We start from the raw sequence: 21,467 nt of genomic DNA on the forward strand, positions 1-21,467 counted from the left end.
GGACCGGGCACAGCATTGGTCGCCCTGGTGAATGATCTCTGGCAGGCTCGGGACAGGGGTTGTTCCTCTGTCCTAGTCCTATTAGATCTCTCAGCGGCTTTTGATACCATCGACCGTGGTATCCTACTGCGGCGCCTCAGGGGGTTGGGAGTGGGTGGCCCTGTTTTGCAGTGGTTCTCCTACCTCCTGGGTCGTTTGCAGTCGGTGTTGGCAGGAGGGCAGAAGTCGGCCTCAAGGCCTCTCGTTTGTGGAGTTCCAAAGGGGTCGGTCCTCTCACCCCTCCTGTTCAACATCTATATGAAGCCGCTGGGCAAGATCATTCGTAGTTTTGGAGTGGGGTATCATCAGTATGCTGATGATACCCAGCTTTTCATCTTTACCCCAAACCACCCCAGTGATGCCCTCGATGTGATGTCCTGTTGCCTGGAGGCGGTCCGGGTCTGGATGGGGAGGAACAGGCTTCGGCTTAATCCTGACAAGACTGAGTGGTCGTACGTACCGGCATCTCGGGAAATTCAGTTCATTCCATCTTTAACTATGGGGGGTGAGGTGTTACCCCCGCATAGATAGGGCTCGCAACTTGGGTATCCTCCTTGACTCACAGCTCAGTTTGCAAGATCATGTAGGAGCTGTGGCCAGGGGTGCTTTTGCCCAGGTTCACCTGGTGCACCAGTTGCAGCCATATCTGGACCTGGATGCCCTGCGTACAGTCACTCATGCATTCGTGACCTCTCGGATAGACTACTGCTATAGTTGTGATGGGGGTTTCCTGATACTCCCATGTAACACCTCCGCGAGCTGCATTGGCTTCCAGTTGCCCTCCGGGTGAGATTCAAGGTGCTGGTGATGACCTATAAAGCCCTAAATGGCATGGGTCCAGATTACTTACGGGAGCACCTGCTGCCGGCATCAACTTCCCTTCGTCCTGTGTGCTCCCACAGAGAAGGCCTCCTCAGGGTGCCGTCGGTCAGGGATTGCCAGCTGGCGGCCCCCAGGGGGGAGAGCATTCTCTGTGGGTGCGCCAGCCCTTTGGAATCTACTGCCTGTTGAGCTCCGGACGGCTCCCAACCTTCGCTCTTTCCGCCGTGACCTGAAGACTTGGTTGTTTGAACAGGCCAGCCTGGACTAAGGGTTTGGGTTTATTTTAACTATTTATTGTTAGGGCCAATTAATTTAATTTTCTTTTTAACTTTTGTATGTTGCATTTTATTGCCCTGTACACCACCCTGAGTCCTTCAGGAGAAGGGCAGTATAGAAATTTAATAAAATAATAAAAATAAATAAATAATAAGGAACAACAGCAAAAGAATCAAGAAACTGCTTTATTACAATTTCATTCAGCATAATTTAAAAATAACTGTTAGTTGCCGTACAAATGTACTTCAAACCGTAAAATCAGTTGCCAGTGTATATTGAAGTACCACACAATGAGTCTGTCTGCTCTCTGAACCTCAACCATCATTCAAACCACCCCAGCTCCGCCTGGAGAAGCCTCCTTCCCCAGGGAGAGTCCAGTCCCACATCATCAGGCTCAGGCAGGAGGAAGCATGGAACATCAGGAAGGCATTCAGGAGACATTTGGCAGTGCCAGCGAGACCAAGTTCTTGTTAACGTCACAACCTGGTTGGAAACTGTTATCGCAACATACCCTGAGGATGGTCAGATGTAGGCCAAAGGTTCCGGCCCAGAATCTCAGCTGGGGCAAAGGGGAAAAAGGGGACCACAGCATGGCCAACGTTACAGCACTCATGAGATTTGCATGCCAAGGATGAGAATTACACAGGATTTGCTCCTGGGCTAAATCACCAATCTCGCTGTGACATCAGCATCCATGCAAAGAGGACAGTTCCCAGTATCACAATTCCACATTCAGGCAAAATTTCCTGGTCACTAGTGCAGATGAGGCTCGCAGCCAGAATACAGAACACAATTATTTGGAAGAGGGGCTGGGAACAGAGCATTGCATCTTAACATTCTTCCTAAGGAGCACGCTGCTCTAAGCATTTTATCCATAAACAGATGCTGTCGAGTATCAGGCTTTCCTTAATCAGCTGAAGATGCCCAATGGACATAAGAGTTTTTTACTGTTACAAAAGGAAACACGTTGCATGATACTTAATAGAGATTTGTGTTTCTAAAAAAAAAGTTGCAAAAGTCATTCTAAAGAAGGCATTAGTATTTCAGGCAATGTTAGACCTTACTCATATGCATCTCTATGGGAACCAATGGCCTAGAAAGATTTAAGCTTCTACTAAATCAGTGCATTGGCTTAATAGTACTCACGCCTGAATGTTTAAAAGTAGTTATTGAGTTTTATCTGCAAGGGAGAAAGGGGAACAGAAGGCACACAAAAAGGCTGCTTTGAAGCAGCACAGCTTTTAAAAGGTTTGATGGCAGGAAAAAAAAACCAAGACTCTATCCTGCGTAGCAGGCAATTTCTCACCCCAAGACTCACAAGGCTGAAGTGTAATCATGGCTTTTAAGCCAGGAAAAATGCCAGTCCAGAAAAACCATCAGAGTGTCTGATATCAGCCAGCACAGAGTAGTTAATCTAGGCCTGGTATGTGTGTGTGTGGGGGGATGGTAGGAAGGGGCGACGGGGGTAGGAGAGGAGGCGCAATGTGGCAATCAGAAGATTTTTACATAGTTCAGTTTTCCAAACCTTGAAAGCTAAACAACTGCCAGATACCAGAGCTGTTCCACAAAGCAGCTAGCCTGATTGTGATTTCATAAAGACCTCACAGGGATTGCTCATCCCTCAGTTTGCAAGGCTGGTTGGCATGCCTGCCCGCAATAATGGAGAGATTTGAAAATTTGTATGGTGCTTTTCAAAACTGTGAGTCTACTGCTACTGGAAAGGCACAGCCCTGCCCTACATGAGACTAGAGAGGAAGCAACACTGATGTGAAAGCAAAGCAGACCATTGTCTCCTTCCGAAAGACTCTCCCTGTTGAGCAGAGAATCCCTTGGCTTTGAAGGCATCCCGTAGCTTTAGGCTCCTCCACAGAAGAGGTGGAGAGTAAAGTAGGGACACGGAGAGTTTACCTGGAGGCTGATCCTTAAGGCTAGAGCCAATATGTTCATTTCTGTTGGCTCAAAGTGGCAGCTGGACTGCAGGAGGACTTGCTGAAAGAAAGTTCTCTTTAAAGCCATTAGTGCAAGAGGGCATTAGTTAAGGAGATGGACTGCAAACACCCCACACCTTCAGTCTGCGCTACCCTTGTCTTGCTGACTACAACAACAGGCACTTCTTGGAGTTCTTCTTTGTCACCGGATAGAGAACGGCACGCACGGCTTCTGCAAATACTTCCCTTACCCCTTCCTGGTTCAATGCTGAACACTCCAAGTATTTGACTGCCCCGATTTGTTTGGCTAATGAAGTGCCCTGCTGGGGGGTGGTAGGGCCCAGGCTTTGCTCCTTCAGCTTTTTCACGGCTTCTGCATTATTCCGCAAGTCCCTTTTGGTGCCCACCAGAAGAATTGGCACATTGGGACAATGATGGGAGACCTCAGGATGCCATTTGTGTCGCACGTTGGCATAAGAGGAGGGGCTGCCGATGGAAAAGCAAATCACAAAGACATTGGTCTGCGGGTAGGAGAGGGTCCGCAGACGGTCATATTCCTCTTGTCCGGCCGTGTCCCAGAGGTTAAGACTGACCATCCTCCCATCCACTGTCATCTGAGCACTGTAGTTATCAAACACCGTGGGGATGTATTCCTCCGGGAAGGCATTGGTGGTGTAGCTGATGAGCAGGCAGGTCTTTCCCACAGCGCCGTCTCCCACCACTGCACACTTTATCGTCTGCATACTTTGGCTTGGAAGAGCCCTGTACAAGGTAAAAAAGGTAAAGGTAAAGGTTCCCCCGCACATGCGTGCTAGTCGTTTCCGACTCTAGGGGCCGGTGCTCATCTCCGTTTCAAAGCCGAAGAGCCAGCGCTTGTCCGAGGACGTCTCCGTGGTCATGTGGCTGGCATGACTAGACGCCAAAGGCGCACGGAACACTGTTACCTTCCCACCGTAGTGGTCCCTATTTTTCCACTTGCATTTTTACGTGCTTTCAAACTGCTAGGTTGGCAGAAGCTGGGACGAGTAACAGGCGCTCACTCTGTTACGCAGCACTCAGGATTCGACCTGCCAAACCGCCGACCTTCTGATCGACAAGCTCAGCGTCCTAACCCACTGAGCCACCGCGTCCCTTATAGCCCTGTACAAACAGAGATCCAAATTAGAGAGAAGGCAATTATTGCCTGTATATTGGAGGTGGTTACCGTTTGAGAGCAGAATGCAATGAAATTTCATTTTAACGTAGGCTGATTAGTGTACATTTAAAATGACAATAAAGTTATTATATTCTCTTAATTCAAGTATGGAAAATTTTTGTGAACAAAGAGCAACCTGGAGACTTTAAAATACAGGCAGCCAGAAAGGGTCATTTGGGCTGGACAGCTTCTTTGCTTAAGGCAGGAGGAATGAGTGGCTTCACCTGTTTCCCGTGAGCAGCATCCCTATCAGAAAGAGTACATTTGCAGGGGCACCAGAGAGAAAAATCTCTCTTCCTGCCCTGCCAAGAAGAATATTGACTGGGCCTACAAAACTAGAGAAAAGCATGGCAGATCTCTTCCAAAGGGCGCAGAGACAACTTGTTTTGAAAACTTTTTACTTTACTGTCTTCGAAAATTTGCTGCCCCACCATGAACCAGGACTTGTTCCAGCAGCTTAATCCTCCATCATAATGTGAATCCTACCATTTTGCACTTCCAAGATTGCCAAACTAGCTCAAACAAGCAATGGCTTGTCAGACGTTTCTTCAGGAGGTGCTACTTAGTTTCTTGCCAGGCACAAAACCAGCCCAGAAGATCACCTGTCCCAAAAGAGCCAGGACCGCCCAACAAAGCAAGGAGATAGCTGGAAAGACCGTAAGAAAAACCCCTCAAACGTCCCTTTGCAATCCATGTTCCAAATCCTTCCCTGGGTGCTAATTTTTCAATCTCTATCCCCTCTCCAATTTTTCAATCCCTCCTCACCCCTCGTAGTTCCGCTAACCACGGTTTAAGGACTAAGGCACAGTAGCTTAGTCCACACTTACACTAAGCAGGAAACCACGGCTTACACACGGAGCAGCCTGGTTCAAATGGCGCGCTAAGCCACAAAGCAAACGAGGCTACGCGGCTGTCCTAAAGGCGGCGGCCGGCGAAGCTCCCGGGCTTTCCACTCGCTCTCCACGGGCAACTCTCGCCCTCCCCCCCTTCGCCTCGCCCGGCAGCCGCCGACCGCGCCGCACAACTTCAGCCGGTGGGAAACGGCCTCCGCCCGCGGGGTTTGGGCGCAAGCAGCCCCGCAGGAAGGGCCGTCCTTGTCCTCCCGGGGAGGGAGACGCCGCCCCGTCCGTGGAAGGGGCTGTCGCGGAGGCTCAGGGCCGCTCAGCCCCCGAGCGGCTTGGCCGGGCCGAGGCCGACTCCGCCCGCTGCGGACGATGGGGCTTGTGGTCCAGGCAGGCAGGCGCGCCCGGCGGAGGGCCCGTCGTCCCAGGCGACCCGGAGGCCGAGCCGCGCCCTCCGGCCGGCCGCCTCCCTAAAAGCCGCCGCGGGCCCGGAAGAGGCGGCGGCGGCTGGCGAAGGGCCGTGCCCGAACACGGCGGGCAATCGGGGTCCCTGGCCGGGCTCACCTCCGCGCCGCTCGCGCCTCCCTTGCTGCCCTCCGGGCGGGTCCCCGCGCCGCCGCCGCCGCCGCCGCCGCCGTCCGAAGTCGAGCTGGAAGCGGCTGCGGAAAACCGCGCCCCCCGTGCCCGGCCACGCACTACGCATGCGGCCTCACGCCCCGCCCCATCGAGGGAGAAAGGCCATGGCACGGCCCTCCCGGGCCTGCTGGGAAGCGTAGTCCCTCTACGGCGGCCGCGAAGGGCCTCTTCCAGGCTCGAGGGCGGTCCCTGGGCTCGCGCGCCCCGCCTGCAGGTGGCCACGGAGGAGGGGGCGCCGTGCTTCGTTCGGGCCGGTCTCTCTAGCCCAGGGGTAGGCAACCTCGGCTCTTTTATGACTCATGGACTTCAACTCCCAGAATTCCTCAGTCAGCTGACTGAGGAATTCTGGGAGTTGAAGTCCATGAGTCATAAAAGAGCCGAGGTTGCCTACCCCTGCTCTAGCCGCCCAATGCTTCGCCCCCCCACTCCCTTGTTCTGCATCCACGTGATGCTGCATTTGTCTCTGGCGAGAGAGAAAAACTGCCCCGGGGTGAATTTGGGGCATCGGCGGATTGAAGGAAACGTTGCCAAGAAAATGACTCTTCCCGGTAGCCGCCAGGAGGCTGGAGCTCCGCTCTGTGCCTTTCCCAGTGATAGAGCTACACTCCTCGCCCTCATCCTGGCCTTGCAAGCAGCATTCCCGGCACTTGTTCGGTTTTGTGTTTCCTGACCAACGGGAGAGCTGTACCCCCCTCCCCTGGGGGGGTCCCCCGGCAGGTTCCTTGCACAAGGAGCGCTCCCTGGGGCGGCACGGGCTAAACCACGGAGGCGGCGTCTGCACAGGAGCCTGGAAAGTAGCCCAAACTGCGGCCCTGTTGCCTGAGGCGAGGGTGGCAGTCTCTGAGGCTGGGTTTCTAGGCAACACAAGTGGTACCCAAGCAGCTGGTGATCAGTTCCCACAAAGAGGAGGAACTGAGCCTCTTCTTTCTCCTCTTGAAAAGAAGGGCATCTTTCAGGGGGCTTCATGCCTGAAAAGCTGCTACCAGAATTATTCTGTTTTTTTGCTACTGTGGGTTAATGCCGGGTCTCCTGGACTGTGGCCTTGGAGACCTCGCTTGGCATACCTGCACACATGGAGACCAGCCCTTTTGCGGCTGAGCTTGGAGGAGGGCTAGCTAGCACACAGCAGGGCGGCTCATGGCTGGCAGCGGTCCCATTCATCACCAGTTGGTACTGGGAAGGAAATCTGATCAAGAACATGGCTGCATAAAGCTCTGGCAAAGAAGGGAGGATCTCCACAGCATACACCTCTCTCTCTCTCTCCCTCCCTCCCTCCCTCCCTCTCTCTCTCTCTCTCACACACACACACACACACATACCAGTCATGCACACGCTCACTGGCCAGAGGTCTCTGACTTCCTCCCACTGAAAGAAGTTGCTTTTATTTCAAGACAAGACAGGGCCAAGAGGGTCCTCCCGCAGGGGCAAAACTCTCAGTGGTGGGGAGGTGTCCCCAGGCTCCATGGTGGTGCTCTGCTCCTGCAGCCCCGAGCCAGCCCAGCCCCCTCCTGTTCCTCAGCCTGGCTCAGCTGCCTGCTGCCCCTGCTTGGCTGCCCCTCAGCCCTCATCCTCGGACCAGCCCAGGCTGTCATCTGACTCATCCAACGGGGCTTCTGGAGAGCTGCCTTTCGTGGCCTCCTCCTGGGGTGGTGGCTGACAGGCCTCCACTCTGCTCTGTGGATGCTCGAGCCCAGCCCAAGTAATGGGGCTCGCTTTCTTCAGAGCAATTTCCACCTTGGAAGGCAACAGACTGGCAAAGCTCTTCTCCACATCGATGACCTGGAAGGAGAGAGCCAGCAGGAGGACCAGCTGGATCAGGCAGCCCCCCAATGTCTGCAGGGGCTGTCTTGGCACTATGAGGATGGGAAGATATCCTCAAGCCCCACAAACGGAGGCCGCCTCCCTCCCCCAACCTTTTCATTGGTAGCTATGGAAAGAAGAGACCATTTGGAATCCAGGTGGGTCTTTCTTGCAAGGTGGCCAGGCAAGCAAAGAAAGCCAGGCAAGCAAGTCAAACATACCCCCCAGAGATCCAGCTGGGCCTGGAAAATCTTGTCTCTCTCAAAGGCTACCCGGATGTCCAGCTGCAAGAAAAGAGGAAGCCTCCTCAGCCCCAAGTCCTACCGCAGCACCTCCGCCCTGCCCTGCAAGATGGGCTTGGTTGCAGTGCCCAGCAGGCCGCTTCTGAGAAGCAGCTGTGCCCCAGCCCTTCTTCCTTACCGCAGTGCGGTTGGCCTTGATGGAGCTGAGGTGGGGCAGGGGGGTCCTGCCATAGAGGGTCACCACCACTTGGCTGCTGGTCTGATGCCAATCCTGTCGACAAGAGACTAGCTTCTTGTCCTCCTGTGGTGGCCATAGAAAAACAGCTGGTCAACGTTCCTGCCCCCTCTTATGCAGGGAACCCCAATTCGGAGGACGGGCCTTTTGGACTGCAGCCTTTCAGGTGCCCCAGCAGGCAGAAAACCTCCCCAGGGACCCCGAACGGAATGGGAAGCATTCTGGGTTGCAGGAGGGGTTTCCCATTCAAGGGCATCCCTCTTCTCGCTCCTCTGTTTCTAAGGGAGGCCTCCTGCTCTTCCCCACGGGGATCCCATGGCTAGGAGGTTGTGCTAGAGGTGGGTGGGGAGGGGCAGATGCTGCTGAAGGTGCCTCCCCTGTGAGAAAGCGGAAGCTGTTTTTCTGGGATCTGAAAGACCTTTGGGGGCAAGAAGTCCCCCCTCCGCTTTAAAGCACATACTTTGCAGGTAGCCACAACCAGCAAGGCTACTCCAGTCCCTTGCTGTCTGGGCAGGGCTGGCTTTTGGCTTCCCTTCGGCTGCAGGCCAAGCCCCGGACAGGGCGGGGGTTGGGCAGAAGACCCTCACCTGCCCCGTCACCCAGGTGTGCTTCCCTCTGCTGCAGCCCTTCTGCTCCAGGAATGCGGCAAAATCCGTGGTTTTGATCCTGCAGCAGCTCCAGTATTTCATGCTGGATGGATCACGGAGGCGGGAGACAAGCAGAGAGCTTGGGCGGATATTTATTTAGGTAGTTAGCATAGGAATTCCCTCCCCCCAGTTCCAGATGGCTCACTGCAAGCGGGCGAAGCATTCACAGCCGCAGGCACCTGGCTTGTTTGACTTGGCAGCCCCAGACGGGCCAGCGTGAGGTGGGCAGGAGGGGAGTGGAAGATGCCGGGTCCCACGGCAGACCAACCCCTGCTGTGGGCATCACAGCTGTAGACAGGGACTTTGAGGAGGAAGGGCACCAGAGATGCCCGTGATGCTTACCCCTCATGGAAGACGGGCACCCCTGGGTGGAACAGGCAGGTCTCCCTCTTGCTCTCCTCCCCCTGGAAAACCTGAAAGAGGAGCCAGGCAGGAGACAGGAAGGGTCAGCCAAGTGGTCAGGAAGTGCCCGCTCCGGAGCCGCCAGGGGCAACCAGCTCTTTCGGCCCAGCGCTTCCTTCCCTCCCTCATCTCGGCGAATGCTATCCCGCTCTTTCTCGACCAGCCAAGGCTGGGCCATTAATTGGGTCCAAGGGGGGAAGTTAGAAGCTGAGCAGCCCCAAAGACAACTCACCGCCTGGCAGCCGGCGTTTTTGCAGGCCGTGCCGGTGCTCGCCTCTGAGCTGCCCCCTAAGAGACAGCCAGAAAACAGCAATTTGGGACCTTGCAAGTCTGCTGGGGCACGGAACTGCAGCTGCCCCCAGGGCCAATCGCATCTGCTTGCAAGGGATCCTGTCCTGCCCCACAGCCTCTTATCAACTGGCCAGAGGCTTGGGACCTTCCCCAAGCCAGGTTTAGAGGGCTGCAGCTTCCAGCGTTCTCAGCTGGCTCCCCCCACAGCCTCCCACGGCCACACAGAGGCACAGTGGGGCCACCTGTGGTACTTGTCCTCCCCCCCATCCCCGGTCAACTGGGAAGAGAGTGGCCGCTTAGCCGCTCAGCTCCCCCCCCTTCATCTTTCCCCCAGCAAGCCCCATCACATTTCCCACCGGGGCTGGTCAAGCCGTGCGAGGCAGATTGCATGGCCGTGGATGTGTCCAGCTTCTCCAGGACTTGCTGCAGTGCCTGGGCCACCTTCACCAGCAGCGGCTGCTTGGGCTCATCGGAGCTGGGGGCCAAAGGAGAGGGCAGATTGTGTGCACGGAGGAGCCAGTTTACGTTAAGTTTGGGCAAAAGGGGTGTAGCTCCTGTTCTTCTGCCACCCCCCGCCTCACGGACTGCTTCCTTCCTACGGTGCACAATTCACTGATGGGGTTGGGAAGGGAAGCAGATAAATGGAACCTTCCTCGTGCAGAGGAAGTATACCTGTAAAACTCAAGGGAGATCTCTGCTGCTTCCCATCCCTAGCCCAAAGCTGTCAGCACCATCAGACTTGGGAACTCCGGGAGGGTCCTTATCAAGCCCCTCACCTGGGCCTTTCCCGCTGCAGCACCTCAGCAGACTTTGGCTCCAGAACAAGGTTTTCAGCGCAGGGCTTGCGCTTGGCAGAGGCCTCCTCCGGCTCTGGAGGCTTCTCGTGGCTGTGGTAGCCTTTCGTGCAGCCCTTTGGAGAGACAGGCCCTTTTCTCACATTGAGGGTGCAGTCTGCAGTTGAGACTGAACTGCGGACCTCTAGCTCAGCCCTGAGTTTGGATGGCAACGGGACCCTTCTGCCATGTCCTGCTGTCACCCTCCCTCCCCACCAACCCCCACCAACCTTTTCCAGGTTGTTTTAAGGTTGTGATTGGGAAAAGGCCACTGGAAAAAGAATAGCTGAAAAAGTCAACTGTGTCTGTGCAGCAAAAGCCAAGAGGGTCATGAGCTGTGCCGGCCTCGTCCATCGGTGCACGGGATGGATATGCTGACAGGGGAACGGGCACTCGCACCCCACAGTTTGTAAGCAACATCTACCTTTATGGAGAGGAATTCAGAGAAGTCGGTCGTCCGTTTCTTGCAGCAAGACCAGCCCTGGAAGAACAATGAGTAAATGCAAGGTGCTGTGGTCCTCCTATCTGCACACTGCCTTCCTGCTTGGGGGTGGGTGGGCAGGGCCCCCATCCAAGGAGCAATAAGGGCAGAACAGGTGCCTTGATATGGAGGGAGGGGGACAGAGCAGACCCTCCACTCGATGGGGATGTCAACCTGTGCAATGGCCCTTCTCCTCCTGGACACTCCCTGCCCCACTGCTGCAGTTCCGCCCATGGCTGACTGCAGGGAAATGCGGTTGAGCCCACCCCCCCCAACACACACACCTGCCCTGTACAGTTGGACCTACTCACCTTCAAGGCATCATGGAAGATGGGAAAGCCTGGGTGGTGGAGGCAGGCATCTGAGAGGGGGAGGGAGGGAGGGAGGGTTTTCTTCCAGCAAGCAGCTTGATTTGCACCCCCCATCCTTCCATCCTCTTCCATTTCCAGACTGTTCTGGGGATGGAAGACCTGCAAGTTCTCCAAGACTGATTTCTGGCAGCCCAGTTACACTGGCACTCCTAGAATGTGCCACCCACTGGCCAAGGTTGTCAGCAAGGCTGCAGCTCCTTCCCCTTATAAAGCTCCCCGTGGGGATTTGCTCCGAGCGCCCACTTTCAGAACATCAGCACCAGGGGAACTGCCTGGCAGGCACAAGTCAGAAGAAAGGGGTGTGCTGGGCATGCCAGCCAGCATGCAGCAGATGTGGCACCCGCAAGGCCCTTCGTTCCTGTGCCCACCACCCTCCCTGCTCACCTACCCTGGCTGTTCCTCTCTGGGTCAAAGCTCTGCCCGCAGCCTTTCCTGTAGCACAGCAAGGCCATTGCCGAGTCTGGGATGGAATCTGGCCGGCCAGGCAGCTACAAGACCAGAAAGCTCAGCTATCTTTAGTAGCGAGGGCTGCAAAGGGGGCAGCCCAGAAAAGGGCAGCAGCTGCTCCACCACTCCAGATCCCCAGAGGGAGGGCTGGGCTGGGCGGGTCCCCTCTGCCTGAGGTTCAGCTGTCAGCCAAAAACACAAGGCCCTTGGCAGAAGCTCCTTGGGATGCCTCTGGCTGTTGCTCCTGCTCAGATGTAGGGCGACTTGTTTCCCCCTGCCTGTTTCCTCCCAAGAGAATCAGCCGAAGAAAAAAGGCTCTGCCTCTTCTTCCTCAGTTGCACAGGAGGGGAGAGCTGAGGCTGCCTCTTCTTCCCTGCAGGAGACCCCAAGTGCAGACTCAGCGGCTCTCCTTTGTCCCCTGGAGCAGGGCAGAGGGGGCAAGGCCATTCCCCCCCTCCCAGCCGGCCCAGCCTAAGTGAAGCACATCTTTCGTCCCCCTTCCAAGAGGAGCTGGCCTGAAGCCCAGGTCAAGAAACGGCTGCCCAGGATCGGGAGTCCTTGCTGGGCAACCCCATCCTCCGGCGCCTGGCAGTGACCCGAGAGTGTCAGCTTGTGGGAGACTACCTGGCACCTGGAAGGAAGCCCAGCAGCATCTGCAAAACCGGGCCAGATCCCGCCAGTGATGTGGGGCGCCTCCGGCTGGAAGCCCAAAATGGGTGCCAAGGAAGCTGCCAACCTAGTCATGCCTGAGCATTACATACAGCTGTTCCAGCCAGCTGCTGAGAAGCCCGGAACCCTTTCAGCTAGACCTGCTCTTCGTGTGTGGTACGCCCACTTCCCTTTTTGTCCCCCTTAATATATCCCAATCTGTGTCCATCACGTGACAATTCTGCACTTTGCCTAACCCCAAATCATCCTCCTTTGCTGGTCGTTTGCAGCCAGGTATTTGCACTCTACAAGCGATTAGTCCCACTCAGAATGTCTTGGGGAATTCTTCCAACTGACAGCCAGGACAGATCAGTGTCCTTTGAGCAGCACGACCATTCCCTCTCTCTCTCTCTCACACACACACACTCACAGAGAGAGAGAGAGAGGGAGGGAGAGGGAGGGAGAGAGCGCTACTCTAAGGGGCTCCAGGGCTGTTTTCCCAGAAAGCAAGTCACCCGAGCAGCCCAGCTCAGCCACTGCGCCACTTGGCTCACACGACTGCCGTTTCCCAAATGGGTTAGAACAGCAACTCCCAGAATTCCCAGCCACCCCTTGGGCAAAGGTGCCCTGGGAATTCTGAGGTGTAGAGCTCAAGAATGGCCGAATACCTTCCCAGCAGCAGGAAAAGGCTGAGGATGCCATCCTGTTGCCATTTGCGGGAGGCAGATTTTCCGTCTAGTAATCAGAAACCCAGCAGACACCAAAGGTGGACACAAGGTGAAAAAGTCTTAAAATCCCTTTTAATAATGCATTCCTGTCACAATCTTGAGACAAACTCAACCTGTTAGTCGACGATTACAGCTCAGATTCACACATTTACTTCTACACAAGACAGGTAAAGTTAGGGTTATACAAACAATTGCTTCAGCTGAGTTTTTTTAACAGGAAACTTTTGTGTTTTACTATGTCCAATAGATTGTACTTTTCTACCAATAAAAAAGAAAGAATGGTACAACACTGAATAATTCATCCCAGAACCACCACCGCTATCGAGCCCTCTTGGCTGCCCCAGAGAACTACAGGAAAGGAAAAAATGGTCCAGAGGAAAAAATAAAAAGCTACAAGTTTAAAAAACTACTCCCACCTCCCCCTACATGATCTGTCACTTGTGGCTGTAGCCACGTACAGAACCACGGGCCTTGCCCCAGTGCTCAGAAGGGCTCTCTGAGGCCTGGGGGAGAGCTGGTGGCCACCAAGGACCGCCTGTGGCCAGGGGCTTGGGGAAGGGAAGAAAAAGGACCAGGCCTCCTAGCTTGGCCCATACACTACACAGCTACTGAAGCCTCCTGGGATCCGTGTTCACATTGCGTGCTTGCAGGAATGCAACCCTCCTGGTGTCAGCTGCACCGTTTAGAAATATGACCAGATGCGTCTTGCCTTGGCCAAACTCCTGGCCTCAAGAAGGAGATAGGGGTCTTCTTGAGAGGAGAGCCAAGCACTGGACCCTTTCCTGTTAGTACCGGCGACGCTTGTTAGGGCCAAAATCTCCGCCGGGAGTTCCCCGGTTGAATCCCGGTGTGCTTCCTCCCATGGTGCCCAGGCCTTCCATGGCCCCGCTCTGTCCGAAGCGATCGGCTGGTGGTGGAGGGGTCTTGTGCAGAGAGAAAGATTTTGGTCAGAAACAGCCAGAGGCCCAGAGATCCAAGGGCTGGGGGTTCCTTCCTGCTTTTTGAAGACCTACAAGGGGGCTCAGAGGCAGGTCTAAGCCTAAGCCCAGGGGTACCACTATTTTCAAAGAACCTGCTTAAGAAAGACAGAAAACTCAGCTGGGATCCTAAAACCCATCAGAACTCTAAGAGTAATAGGTCCTGAAAGAGATTTTATATCCTGCAAGCCTCAGATGTTTAAGCTGCTAGCCCTCGTTAGGTTTGTCAAAACAGAAGACAGGAATCCTAAACCCAGTTTATGTCCTTAAGAAATAAAAATTACCCAATGGACCTTGCTTTGAATGTTGCAGCACATAGCCACCCCGCCCCACTAGCTAAGAAGTTAACTTGAATAGAAGCAAAAGTACTCAAGATAATACTCTCCCTTCTTGGCTCTTCCACACGCACCCCACCAAGGACGAGAGCTTGGTTGACCTCACCATTCCCATGGTTCCATCAGGGATCATTGGTCCAGGGCCAGTCGCAGGCGGGGGTCCTGCAGGGACACTGGTGCCCCCCATGGCCCCTCTGTTGTTCATTCCTATTGCACCTGAAAGGCAAATCAGGGACCCCTCCTGAGATGCAACCCAACTCCCTTCCCCTTCAGAATCCACTGTGGCTGACCCCAAGCCCGGCCCCCTTGCCCACAGCCCCTGCTCAGCTACAGGCTGAGACCCCTGACCGATGCCCTGGGTTGGAAGGGCACCCTCTCTCGACTGCGGAGGGCCTGGGCACCCCTCTCACTTACCTCCCATCCCCATCTGCCCCATGCGCATGTCGGGAGGCTCTCTCTGAAACAGACAGACAGGCCCAAGGTGACTGAGTGCCCTGGTGGTCAGGTGCAACTGCCGCGCTCCCACCTGGTCCTGCCCCTCGTCCCCCCTATTACCGCGTCAGGGAAGGCGCCCTTGAAGCCCTCCTGCTGCTGCTGCCGCCTCATCATCTCCTCCTGCTGGCGCCTCATCTCCTCCTCCCGGCGCCGACGCTCCTCTTCTTGTCTGCCAGAGAAGTCTGGGCTTGGCTCTCGGTCTGGGCAGCCTGCCCAAGGATCAGGCCCCTTGGCCTCTTCGCCTCTCTGCTTTGCAGGCCACATCCACTAGCCCCCCCCACACACAAAAGGACCGTGGGGAGGGGCCATCAATTAAGCCAGAGATCGCTTAGCTGGGAGGCTGGAGCAAAGAGCTCCTAGGGAAGTTTTCCATGACTAAAGAATTTTGTTTTTCAGCTCTATTTATTAATCAATTTTTGACCAGCTTTATTATTCTGCAATCTGTACCAGAACTGCCTTTGTCAATCCGCTGCTCACCTGAGTTCCAGCTGTTTGCGCTTCTGCACTTCCTGATTGTGCAGCTCCTCCATGCGCCTGAGCTCCTCCTGGCGCCTCATCAAATCTGGGAAAAGGAGCAGGATGAGTTTGGAATCTAGGCGGGGCTGCCAGAAGCGATCACCATAGCAAGTACCCATAGATTCTAGGGCCCACCTTGACGCATGAGCATGACCTGGTGCTCGTGACGAGCCGCCTCCATCTCCATCTCCAGCTTTTCCCGGGCCTCCTTAATGTTGCGGTCCACTTGGTCTTGCTGCTGCTTCTCCATTTCGATTAAGGCCTTCCAGCGCATGGCATACTCGTACTCGAAGGAGCCTGGCTGTGCAAAGCGGGGAGGCTGCTCGCGCTCCCTGCGGGGGCAGAAGCCAAAAACCCACTCGCTCAAGAACCGCAAGCCGCTGAGACCAAGAGTCTTGCAGAGGACATAGAGCCATCCGCTCAGCCGGCACCTGCTGAATTAGCAGAGCCTGCAGCCCCAACCCACCAATATCACCAATTAAAGACACCCGAACTGCAGTGTGGATACAGAGGACAATCTTCAATTTTCACGTCTGCTTTAACAGACATAAGCCTAGCCCAAAGGTATTTCCTTCCATGACTGCATGCAGGGCAGAACAGCTTCCATCACAAAGGTGCCGCTTGGTATCTCCCCAGCACCTACTTGTGATACTGCTGGTTTTTGATAACCAGCTTTTCCGGCAGTCCTTCCTCATCATCATACTGGTCCATGGGCTCCACCGTCACAGGCCGAGGGAACCTTGAAAAAAAATTGAGAATAGACCAACATCAGGGGCAAAAACCAGAAAGTTAGCAACAGCCTTTAGTATCAAACTTTCCCTTAATTCCCTTTCCAGAATGAAGGATCGTTCTTTGACGGTACCAACTGATGTTTCCTCAAGCCATCGGGGCAACCAGAAGAAAGTCAATTATCAGGATCGAAGCACCAAGTTACCCAGTACAGATCCTAACATCCTGCTTTGGCAACCATTCAGCTCCTCCGTGGTTTATCTCAGAAGCAGCATCTGCCACACTCAGGCATGTGGAAGGAGGAATCAGCTTCCTAGGTAGCTGACCTGAGCATACACACACAACAGTTGTAAGCTGCAACCCCTTTCAAAAATGAGTCTAAAAGAGAACGCAGATGCTGCGTGCATATTCTCTCCACTTTGTCAGCCCTCCTCACCAGAGGCAGAGTTCATTCAGTAACAGGGACCGCCAAAGTCCCCATTTATGGCTGCAAACACAAGGACACAAGACCTGCCTTCTAGCTGTAAGCCTACCCAGTGACCCAGAGCATCCTCGCCTGTGCTTACGTAGTCAGCAGGAAGGATCCCTCGCTGCATCTGTCCAGGGCTTTTCTGGCAGCTGGTTTTCCTGAGAACTCTACAATGCCTTTCCCAGAAGGCCGGCCTCTGTCGTCCACAATGACCACAGCCCTCTCCACTTGGCCAAACATGGAAAAAGCCTCTTCCAGGAGCTCATTAGACACGAACTGTGGCAGGTTCCTGACGGTCAGCGATGCACTGTGGCAAGCGAAGCGCACACGCAGCTGCTTCCCACGCAGAGGCATGTTGTCCAGCTCCACCTTTGCAATCTCAGCCAGGGTCCGAGTTTCCTGAGGGCAAGACAGACATGCAGGCAGACTAAACGAAAGGTGTTTTTGGGAGGAATTGCATTACGGTATTCTCAAGAGTATTTGTATTGTAGCCCAAAGAACAATTGTTCGGTGGGCTAAAGTGAGGTACAAATTAAACATGTAAGATTCTACTTCACAAATAACCAGCCGCAGAAAAAGCCCCAACGTTTGCCTGGCTCCCACAGGAAAGAAGACCTCAGCAGCCAGATTGGCAATACTATTTCCCATCATTTTCAGCTCTCTTTCACGCATAGACAGTTGGGATAAATGCCAGTAATAGAAGGGATAAATACCTTCTGGAGGGCCAACAGCCTAAAATTTGCTTGCATCCAAAATACGACATATGCTGCTCAAAGAATAATGGTCACGCCCTTCAATCTCAGTCAAGTTAGCTCAGCCCAAGGCCCAGGACACACAAGAAATGGCTCTGGTCACTCACCAGCCTGATGAAGCCAAAGCCTTTGTCCTTGTGAATGAAGACTTCACCAGCTTTTCCATATTTCTCAAACATCTTCCTCATCTCCTCCTCGGTGATGTCAGGTGGCAGGTTTCCCACAAAGAGGCGACTCCTTTGGGTGAAGGTTTTTTCTCCAGGTTTTCGGAAATTCTTCAAGTCAATCGTCAGGCCTTCATCTGAGGGGAAGGAGATAAAAATTCATTCTACAAAAATGGGGAACAAATAGTGACTATTAACACATTCCAGAAAATGATGATCTGAACGTTACAGCCACAGGAAAGTACCGTCCAAAACTATCATTGCCTCTCCATGCAACCAGAAAGAGGATTCCCACTGTAAACTGCATCTTATGCATCGGAAGATTACAAATTTATTTAATTTATTCAAATTATTTTCCAAAGCACCAGAGGATGAGAAACAATGGATGGAAACTAATCAAGGAGAGAAGCAACCTGGAATTAAGTAGAAACTTCCTAGCAGTGAAGACAATTAACCAGTGGAACAGGAGTTGCCTCCAGACGTTGTGGGTGCTCCATCACTGGAGGTTTTTAAGAAGAGACTGGACAGTCATTTGTCTGAAATGGTATAGGATCTCCTGCTTGAGCAGGGGGCTGGACTAGAAGACCTCCAAGGCCCCCTCCAGCTCTATTCTGATTCAAATGCAAAACAACCACAGATCACAACAATTGCAAGGTCAGGTCTGCAGCAGTTACATTTTATTTACAAGACATTGCGGGTGGGAAAAAGTTTCAGCTCTCTCCTGAAGGTAGGCCATGTTTTAATAATAACATTGCTTAAAAAATAGCTAACAAACATTACGTGACTCGTAAACTAATCTGATGGGCCAACACGTTTTACTAAAAGTTTTAAGGAGTCCATTTGTTCTTGAAATGGAGATAAAGGTTCTAATCTTAAGATCAGAGAAAGTACCATAGAGACATCTAAGTCCAAGGGAAGGATGAGCCAAAGAAAGCAACGTTTTAACGGTGATTATAACTTGCGGCTTATAACTTGCAGCGTCAGCCAAAGAAGCCTCAGGGTTCCCTCTCTAAATAATGCTGCAGACTGTAGAGTTTAATTTCTTTTTGCAGGAAGAACAGCCCAACCAGAAGATTCTGTCAGTCTAGCCAATCTAGGCCGTGTTCATGAACCGAAACAGGAGCAACTCTGCCTGGCAGAAACCAATTCCCAATTTGGCACCCGTGTTTGGGGGGGCAAGCGAAGGGAAACCCAATATTGGCCTCTCCAGAAGCCGCACGCTCCCCCCCCCGCCCCGCCCAGGACAGCCGGGCATAGCCAGCTTGGGCTGCGCGGTGCTCCGGCAGAGCTCAGCCCGCGAACGGCTATTGCCAGCACGGATTTTCCAGCCCGCCCGCGGGTCCATTCCGGAGCGGAGCCTCGCGAAGGCCCCAGGCGGCTCCCCGTCCCGGCCGGGCCGCTCACTCTGGCTGTTGATCTGCTGCCCGTTGGCGGGGGCGGCCTGCGGCGGCGGCGGCTGGTGGTGCGGCGGCGGCGGCTTCCGCGGGGTGTGATTCTGCTTCTCCATGGCGAAGCCCTTGCTGCCCTGCATGCCTGCTCGCCTGGCGCGGAGGGCCGGATCCCTGCGGGCGAGGAGCGGAGGACAGCGCGCGGGGGCCGCTCAGGCAGAGATTCGGCCGCCCCCCGTCGCCCCCCCCGGCACCGCCGCTCCCGGCTCGGGGGCCCCGGCGGACTACAGTTCCCAGGGCACTCCGCGATCGCGGCCGGCGGAGGAGTCAAGAGCGTCCCCACGCTCCCCGGGGAGCCTCCGGTCCGCGGCGCGCTTCCCAGAAGCCGGCAGACGGGAGCGAGGCAGGACGGGCTCCCGCTCGAGCTGCCCCCTCCGCCGGAAGAGGCGCTTCGCGTCGCCCGCCGGGTCCCGGCCCCGCCGCCGCCGAGCCTCCCGCGGCCTCCTTACCTCAGGCGGAGCCGACGAAAAGGCGGGGGGAGGTAAAGGAAGGAGGAAAAAATGGGGGCGCGCGAGGCCGGAAACCGTTCTCTGGTGCGTGCTGCCCTGTCCCGCCCCTCTCGCGTTTTGGCGGGCCCAATTGGCTGAAAAGCCGCTCCTATTCTTCCGCTAAATGGCCGCCGTGCTTGCCGATCTAAAGGCGAGGGTAAACCGAGCAGGCCGTGGGCCTTCCGATTGGTCCGGCTCTCTGCTCCCCCAGCCCGCGCAAAGCTTAGCCAATCAGCACTCGAGGCGCTTTCCAGTTAAGTTTGAGTGAGTGGTGAAAAAGGGACAAAGGGGCAGGAAAAGGGAGGGGGCGAAGAGTAAGTGACGTGAGGTCTCGCGAAGCCCGCGCAGGCGCATAAAGAACCGTGCAGCTTCTTAAAGGGACCGCGCCTCCATACGGGCGGAGTGGGACGTATAGCGGTCTGCCTTTGGGGGCGCTGGGGCAAGGCCGCTTTCCAGGGCCGTAGATCGCGGTCGAGGGCGGGTCGGAATTAATACTTGCTCAAGTATAGGCAAATTAGGCGCAGAACTTTGCTCCCGATCCAGCTTGTAGTCAGTGACTTGCAAAGAAAAAAAAGGCAAGCCGCGCAGGGCGATCCTACACTATTTCCCCCCACCTTTTTCCATTAAAGGTCACAGCTAAGATTTCCCGGCACGTTGCAGCAAAATTCTATGCAGGATGCTGGGGTTGGCGAGGAAGAGCCATGAATTCAATGCATTTGTTTCCAGTTGTTGAGCGGGAAGGTGAAGAGCACAACTTTGCTCTGGAACCTTCTTCTAGGGAGCCTGCTGTGCCCAGAGGAAACCAGCTGGCCAGAATGCAAGCCAGCCTTCCAACTGCCCCACCAAGGGGGTGGGTGGCGGGTGTCTAACAAGAGAGGTCTGGGAGTTTTCAAGAGGAAGGGAACAAAGCTGCACTGCAGGTGGGCGTTTTACAATTTCATGAAGCCTTACAGGTAATAGGTCTTAGAGGGTTTAGGAACTGGAGGGAGAAGTGGATGAAACTGAGAGGTCATACATACCCAATCCCCTACTTCCAGCACCAGGATCCACTTTCCCCATTCATCCTACTGGACTAAGCCCTGAGCATTGTGGGCAAACCATGGTTAATGGCTGAGTGATTCTCTTAGCTCTGGTCCTTAGCTCATCCTTAGATCAGCTCTAGCTGCAGCAATGGGGCCAGCTCTTTCTCTCACCGGCCCTCTGCCCCAAGGTTGCCCTCTTAAGGCACATAAGCCACTCTGGAGAAGGTGGCAAGTGAAAGGAGGTGGCAATTCCAGCTCTGTAAGAATCACATAAAGATCAACGTCTTGCCAGAAAGACCAGGTGCCGGGTGGGTAGACCAGAGGTGCCAATGCAACTGGATGCCCTTTGCCTGATCTGAGCCAGCCCAGCAATATCGGGCAATGGAACCGGTCAGCCCTTTTGGCCGAGACCACCTCCTGGACAGAAGCTGATTCCCTCTGCCTCACGCTTCAGCAGTTTAGCCTGCTCACATAACCCTGCAAGGCTATAGAGCAAAATGAAGAAATAGCTCAAGACTTTCACCTTTTTGCTAGGCTGGACAAGATCTCCATTCAAGAATCTTTTGGCAGGTCCCAAATTGGGTCTGGCAGTCTCAGCCTCTTTGAATAGTAGGTGCCATTTTGCCTACGTGCATTATGCCACCACGCTTGCAAAACGATCTCTTTACTCCCTGCTCTGCTCTGTCCTTGGGTTTCATTGTTGACACTGGTCCTTTTCCGATCCCTCCCGGCTATGTTTGGCATCACATGTGCCCACCTGTTCTCCTGCCAGGGAGAAGCCATAGCTTGGGGCTGCCCTGCCAAAAGCAGGGGCTGATCGCTGCAGCCCGTCCCATCTTTGCAGCTCCTGGGCCCCATTGCAAAGCTCCCCCTTGCCGAAGCTCTGCAGCTTCCACAGCGCTGGAACTGTCCTCTCTGAGCTTCGTGTGTGGCTGCCAGACCAGATGCTGTGCTTTGACCTTCTGGCTGCTTCTGCTTCTGGCTGCCTGGCCTCCCTGAGAAAGCAGGAGGAAATGCCATGCGCCTGGAGGCCTTTGCAGTAGGAAGCTGGCAGAGAGGAAGCCTAGAAGTGGCGGGGGGGGGGGAGGCGGCACATGCACTGTGCAGTTGTTCACCCTTGGCCATTAGGTATGCCATTCGTAGCCGGCGCATCGAGATTGGTAAGGGGAGGCTGGAGGACTGCTGAGACATGTTTTGGGGTGGAGCTGC

General features: G+C 54.6%; 3 protein-coding genes across 6 annotated transcripts; all 3 read right to left on the reverse strand.

Annotated features, from left to right (window-relative positions):
* Positions 1-1,309: 1,309 nt before the first annotated feature.
* LOC310645997 (rho-related GTP-binding protein RhoG-like) lies at positions 1,310-5,790 on the reverse strand. The gene is made up of 2 exons (XM_083372149.1): positions 5,667-5,790; positions 1,310-3,827 (listed from the first exon to the last, which is right to left on the reverse strand). The coding sequence occupies exon 2, from the start codon at positions 3,806-3,808 to the stop codon at positions 3,233-3,235; it is 576 nt and encodes a 191-aa protein (XP_083228275.1). The 5' UTR covers positions 3,809-3,827; positions 5,667-5,790; the 3' UTR covers positions 1,310-3,232.
* Positions 5,791-7,086: 1,296 nt separating this feature from the next.
* ITGB1BP2 (integrin subunit beta 1 binding protein 2) lies at positions 7,087-12,802 on the reverse strand. 4 transcript variants are annotated; one of them, XM_083372120.1, is made up of 11 exons: positions 11,429-12,802; positions 10,981-11,030; positions 10,613-10,669; positions 10,132-10,265; positions 9,712-9,830; positions 9,297-9,352; positions 9,005-9,075; positions 8,603-8,705; positions 7,959-8,081; positions 7,760-7,822; positions 7,087-7,517 (listed from the first exon to the last, which is right to left on the reverse strand). In XM_083372120.1, the coding sequence occupies exons 1-11, from the start codon at positions 11,490-11,492 to the stop codon at positions 7,296-7,298; spliced, it is 1,062 nt and encodes a 353-aa protein (XP_083228246.1). In that variant the 5' UTR covers positions 11,493-12,802; the 3' UTR covers positions 7,087-7,295. The 4 variants fall into 4 exon arrangements, with proteins under 4 accessions (XP_083228246.1, XP_083228244.1, XP_083228245.1 ...); XM_083372118.1 differs by having other exon boundaries at positions 8,603-8,741; XM_083372119.1 differs by lacking the exon at positions 11,429-12,802 and having other exon boundaries at positions 10,981-11,421.
* Positions 12,803-12,913: 111 nt separating this feature from the next.
* On the reverse strand, positions 12,914-19,289 carry NONO (non-POU domain containing octamer binding). Its single transcript, XM_083372108.1, has 11 exons — positions 19,198-19,289; positions 18,705-18,862; positions 17,244-17,437; positions 16,482-16,783; positions 15,830-15,925; positions 15,322-15,518; positions 15,148-15,232; positions 14,731-14,839; positions 14,590-14,632; positions 14,282-14,391; positions 12,914-13,786 (listed from the first exon to the last, which is right to left on the reverse strand). The coding sequence occupies exons 2-11, from the start codon at positions 18,829-18,831 to the stop codon at positions 13,649-13,651; spliced, it is 1,401 nt and encodes a 466-aa protein (XP_083228234.1). The 5' UTR covers positions 18,832-18,862; positions 19,198-19,289; the 3' UTR covers positions 12,914-13,648.
* Between the last annotated feature and the right edge of the window lie 2,178 nt (positions 19,290-21,467).

Source organism: Vipera ursinii (assembly GCF_947247035.1).
Source record: "Vipera ursinii genome assembly, chromosome: 12".
Classification (NCBI taxonomy): Eukaryota; Metazoa; Chordata; class Lepidosauria; order Squamata; family Viperidae; genus Vipera; species Vipera ursinii.

Coding starts and splice junctions, on each gene's coding strand:
- LOC310645997 (XM_083372149.1), bottom strand. CDS start 3,808: ATGCAGACGATAAAGTGTGCAGTGGTGGGAGACGGCGCTGTGGGAAAG.
- ITGB1BP2 (XM_083372117.1), bottom strand. CDS start 11,112: ATGGAAGAGGATGGAAGGATGGGGGGTGCAAATCAAGCTGCTTGCTGG. Junction 9,831..10,131: donor CTGCAGCGGGAAAGGCCCAG/GTGAGGGGCTTG, acceptor TTTGGCCCCCAG/CTCCGATGAGCCCAAGCAGC. Junction 9,353..9,711: donor GCACGGCTTGACCAGCCCCG/GTGGGAAATGTG, acceptor GCTGTCTCTTAG/GGGGCAGCTCAGAGGCGAGC.
- NONO (XM_083372108.1), bottom strand. CDS start 18,831: ATGCAGGGCAGCAAGGGCTTCGCCATGGAGAAGCAGAATCACACCCCG. Junction 15,519..15,829: donor AAAAACCAGCAGTATCACAA/GTAGGTGCTGGG, acceptor CTGCCCCCGCAG/GGAGCGCGAGCAGCCTCCCC. Junction 14,392..14,589: donor GGGGCAGATGGGGATGGGAG/GTAAGTGAGAGG, acceptor TTTGCCTTTCAG/GTGCAATAGGAATGAACAAC.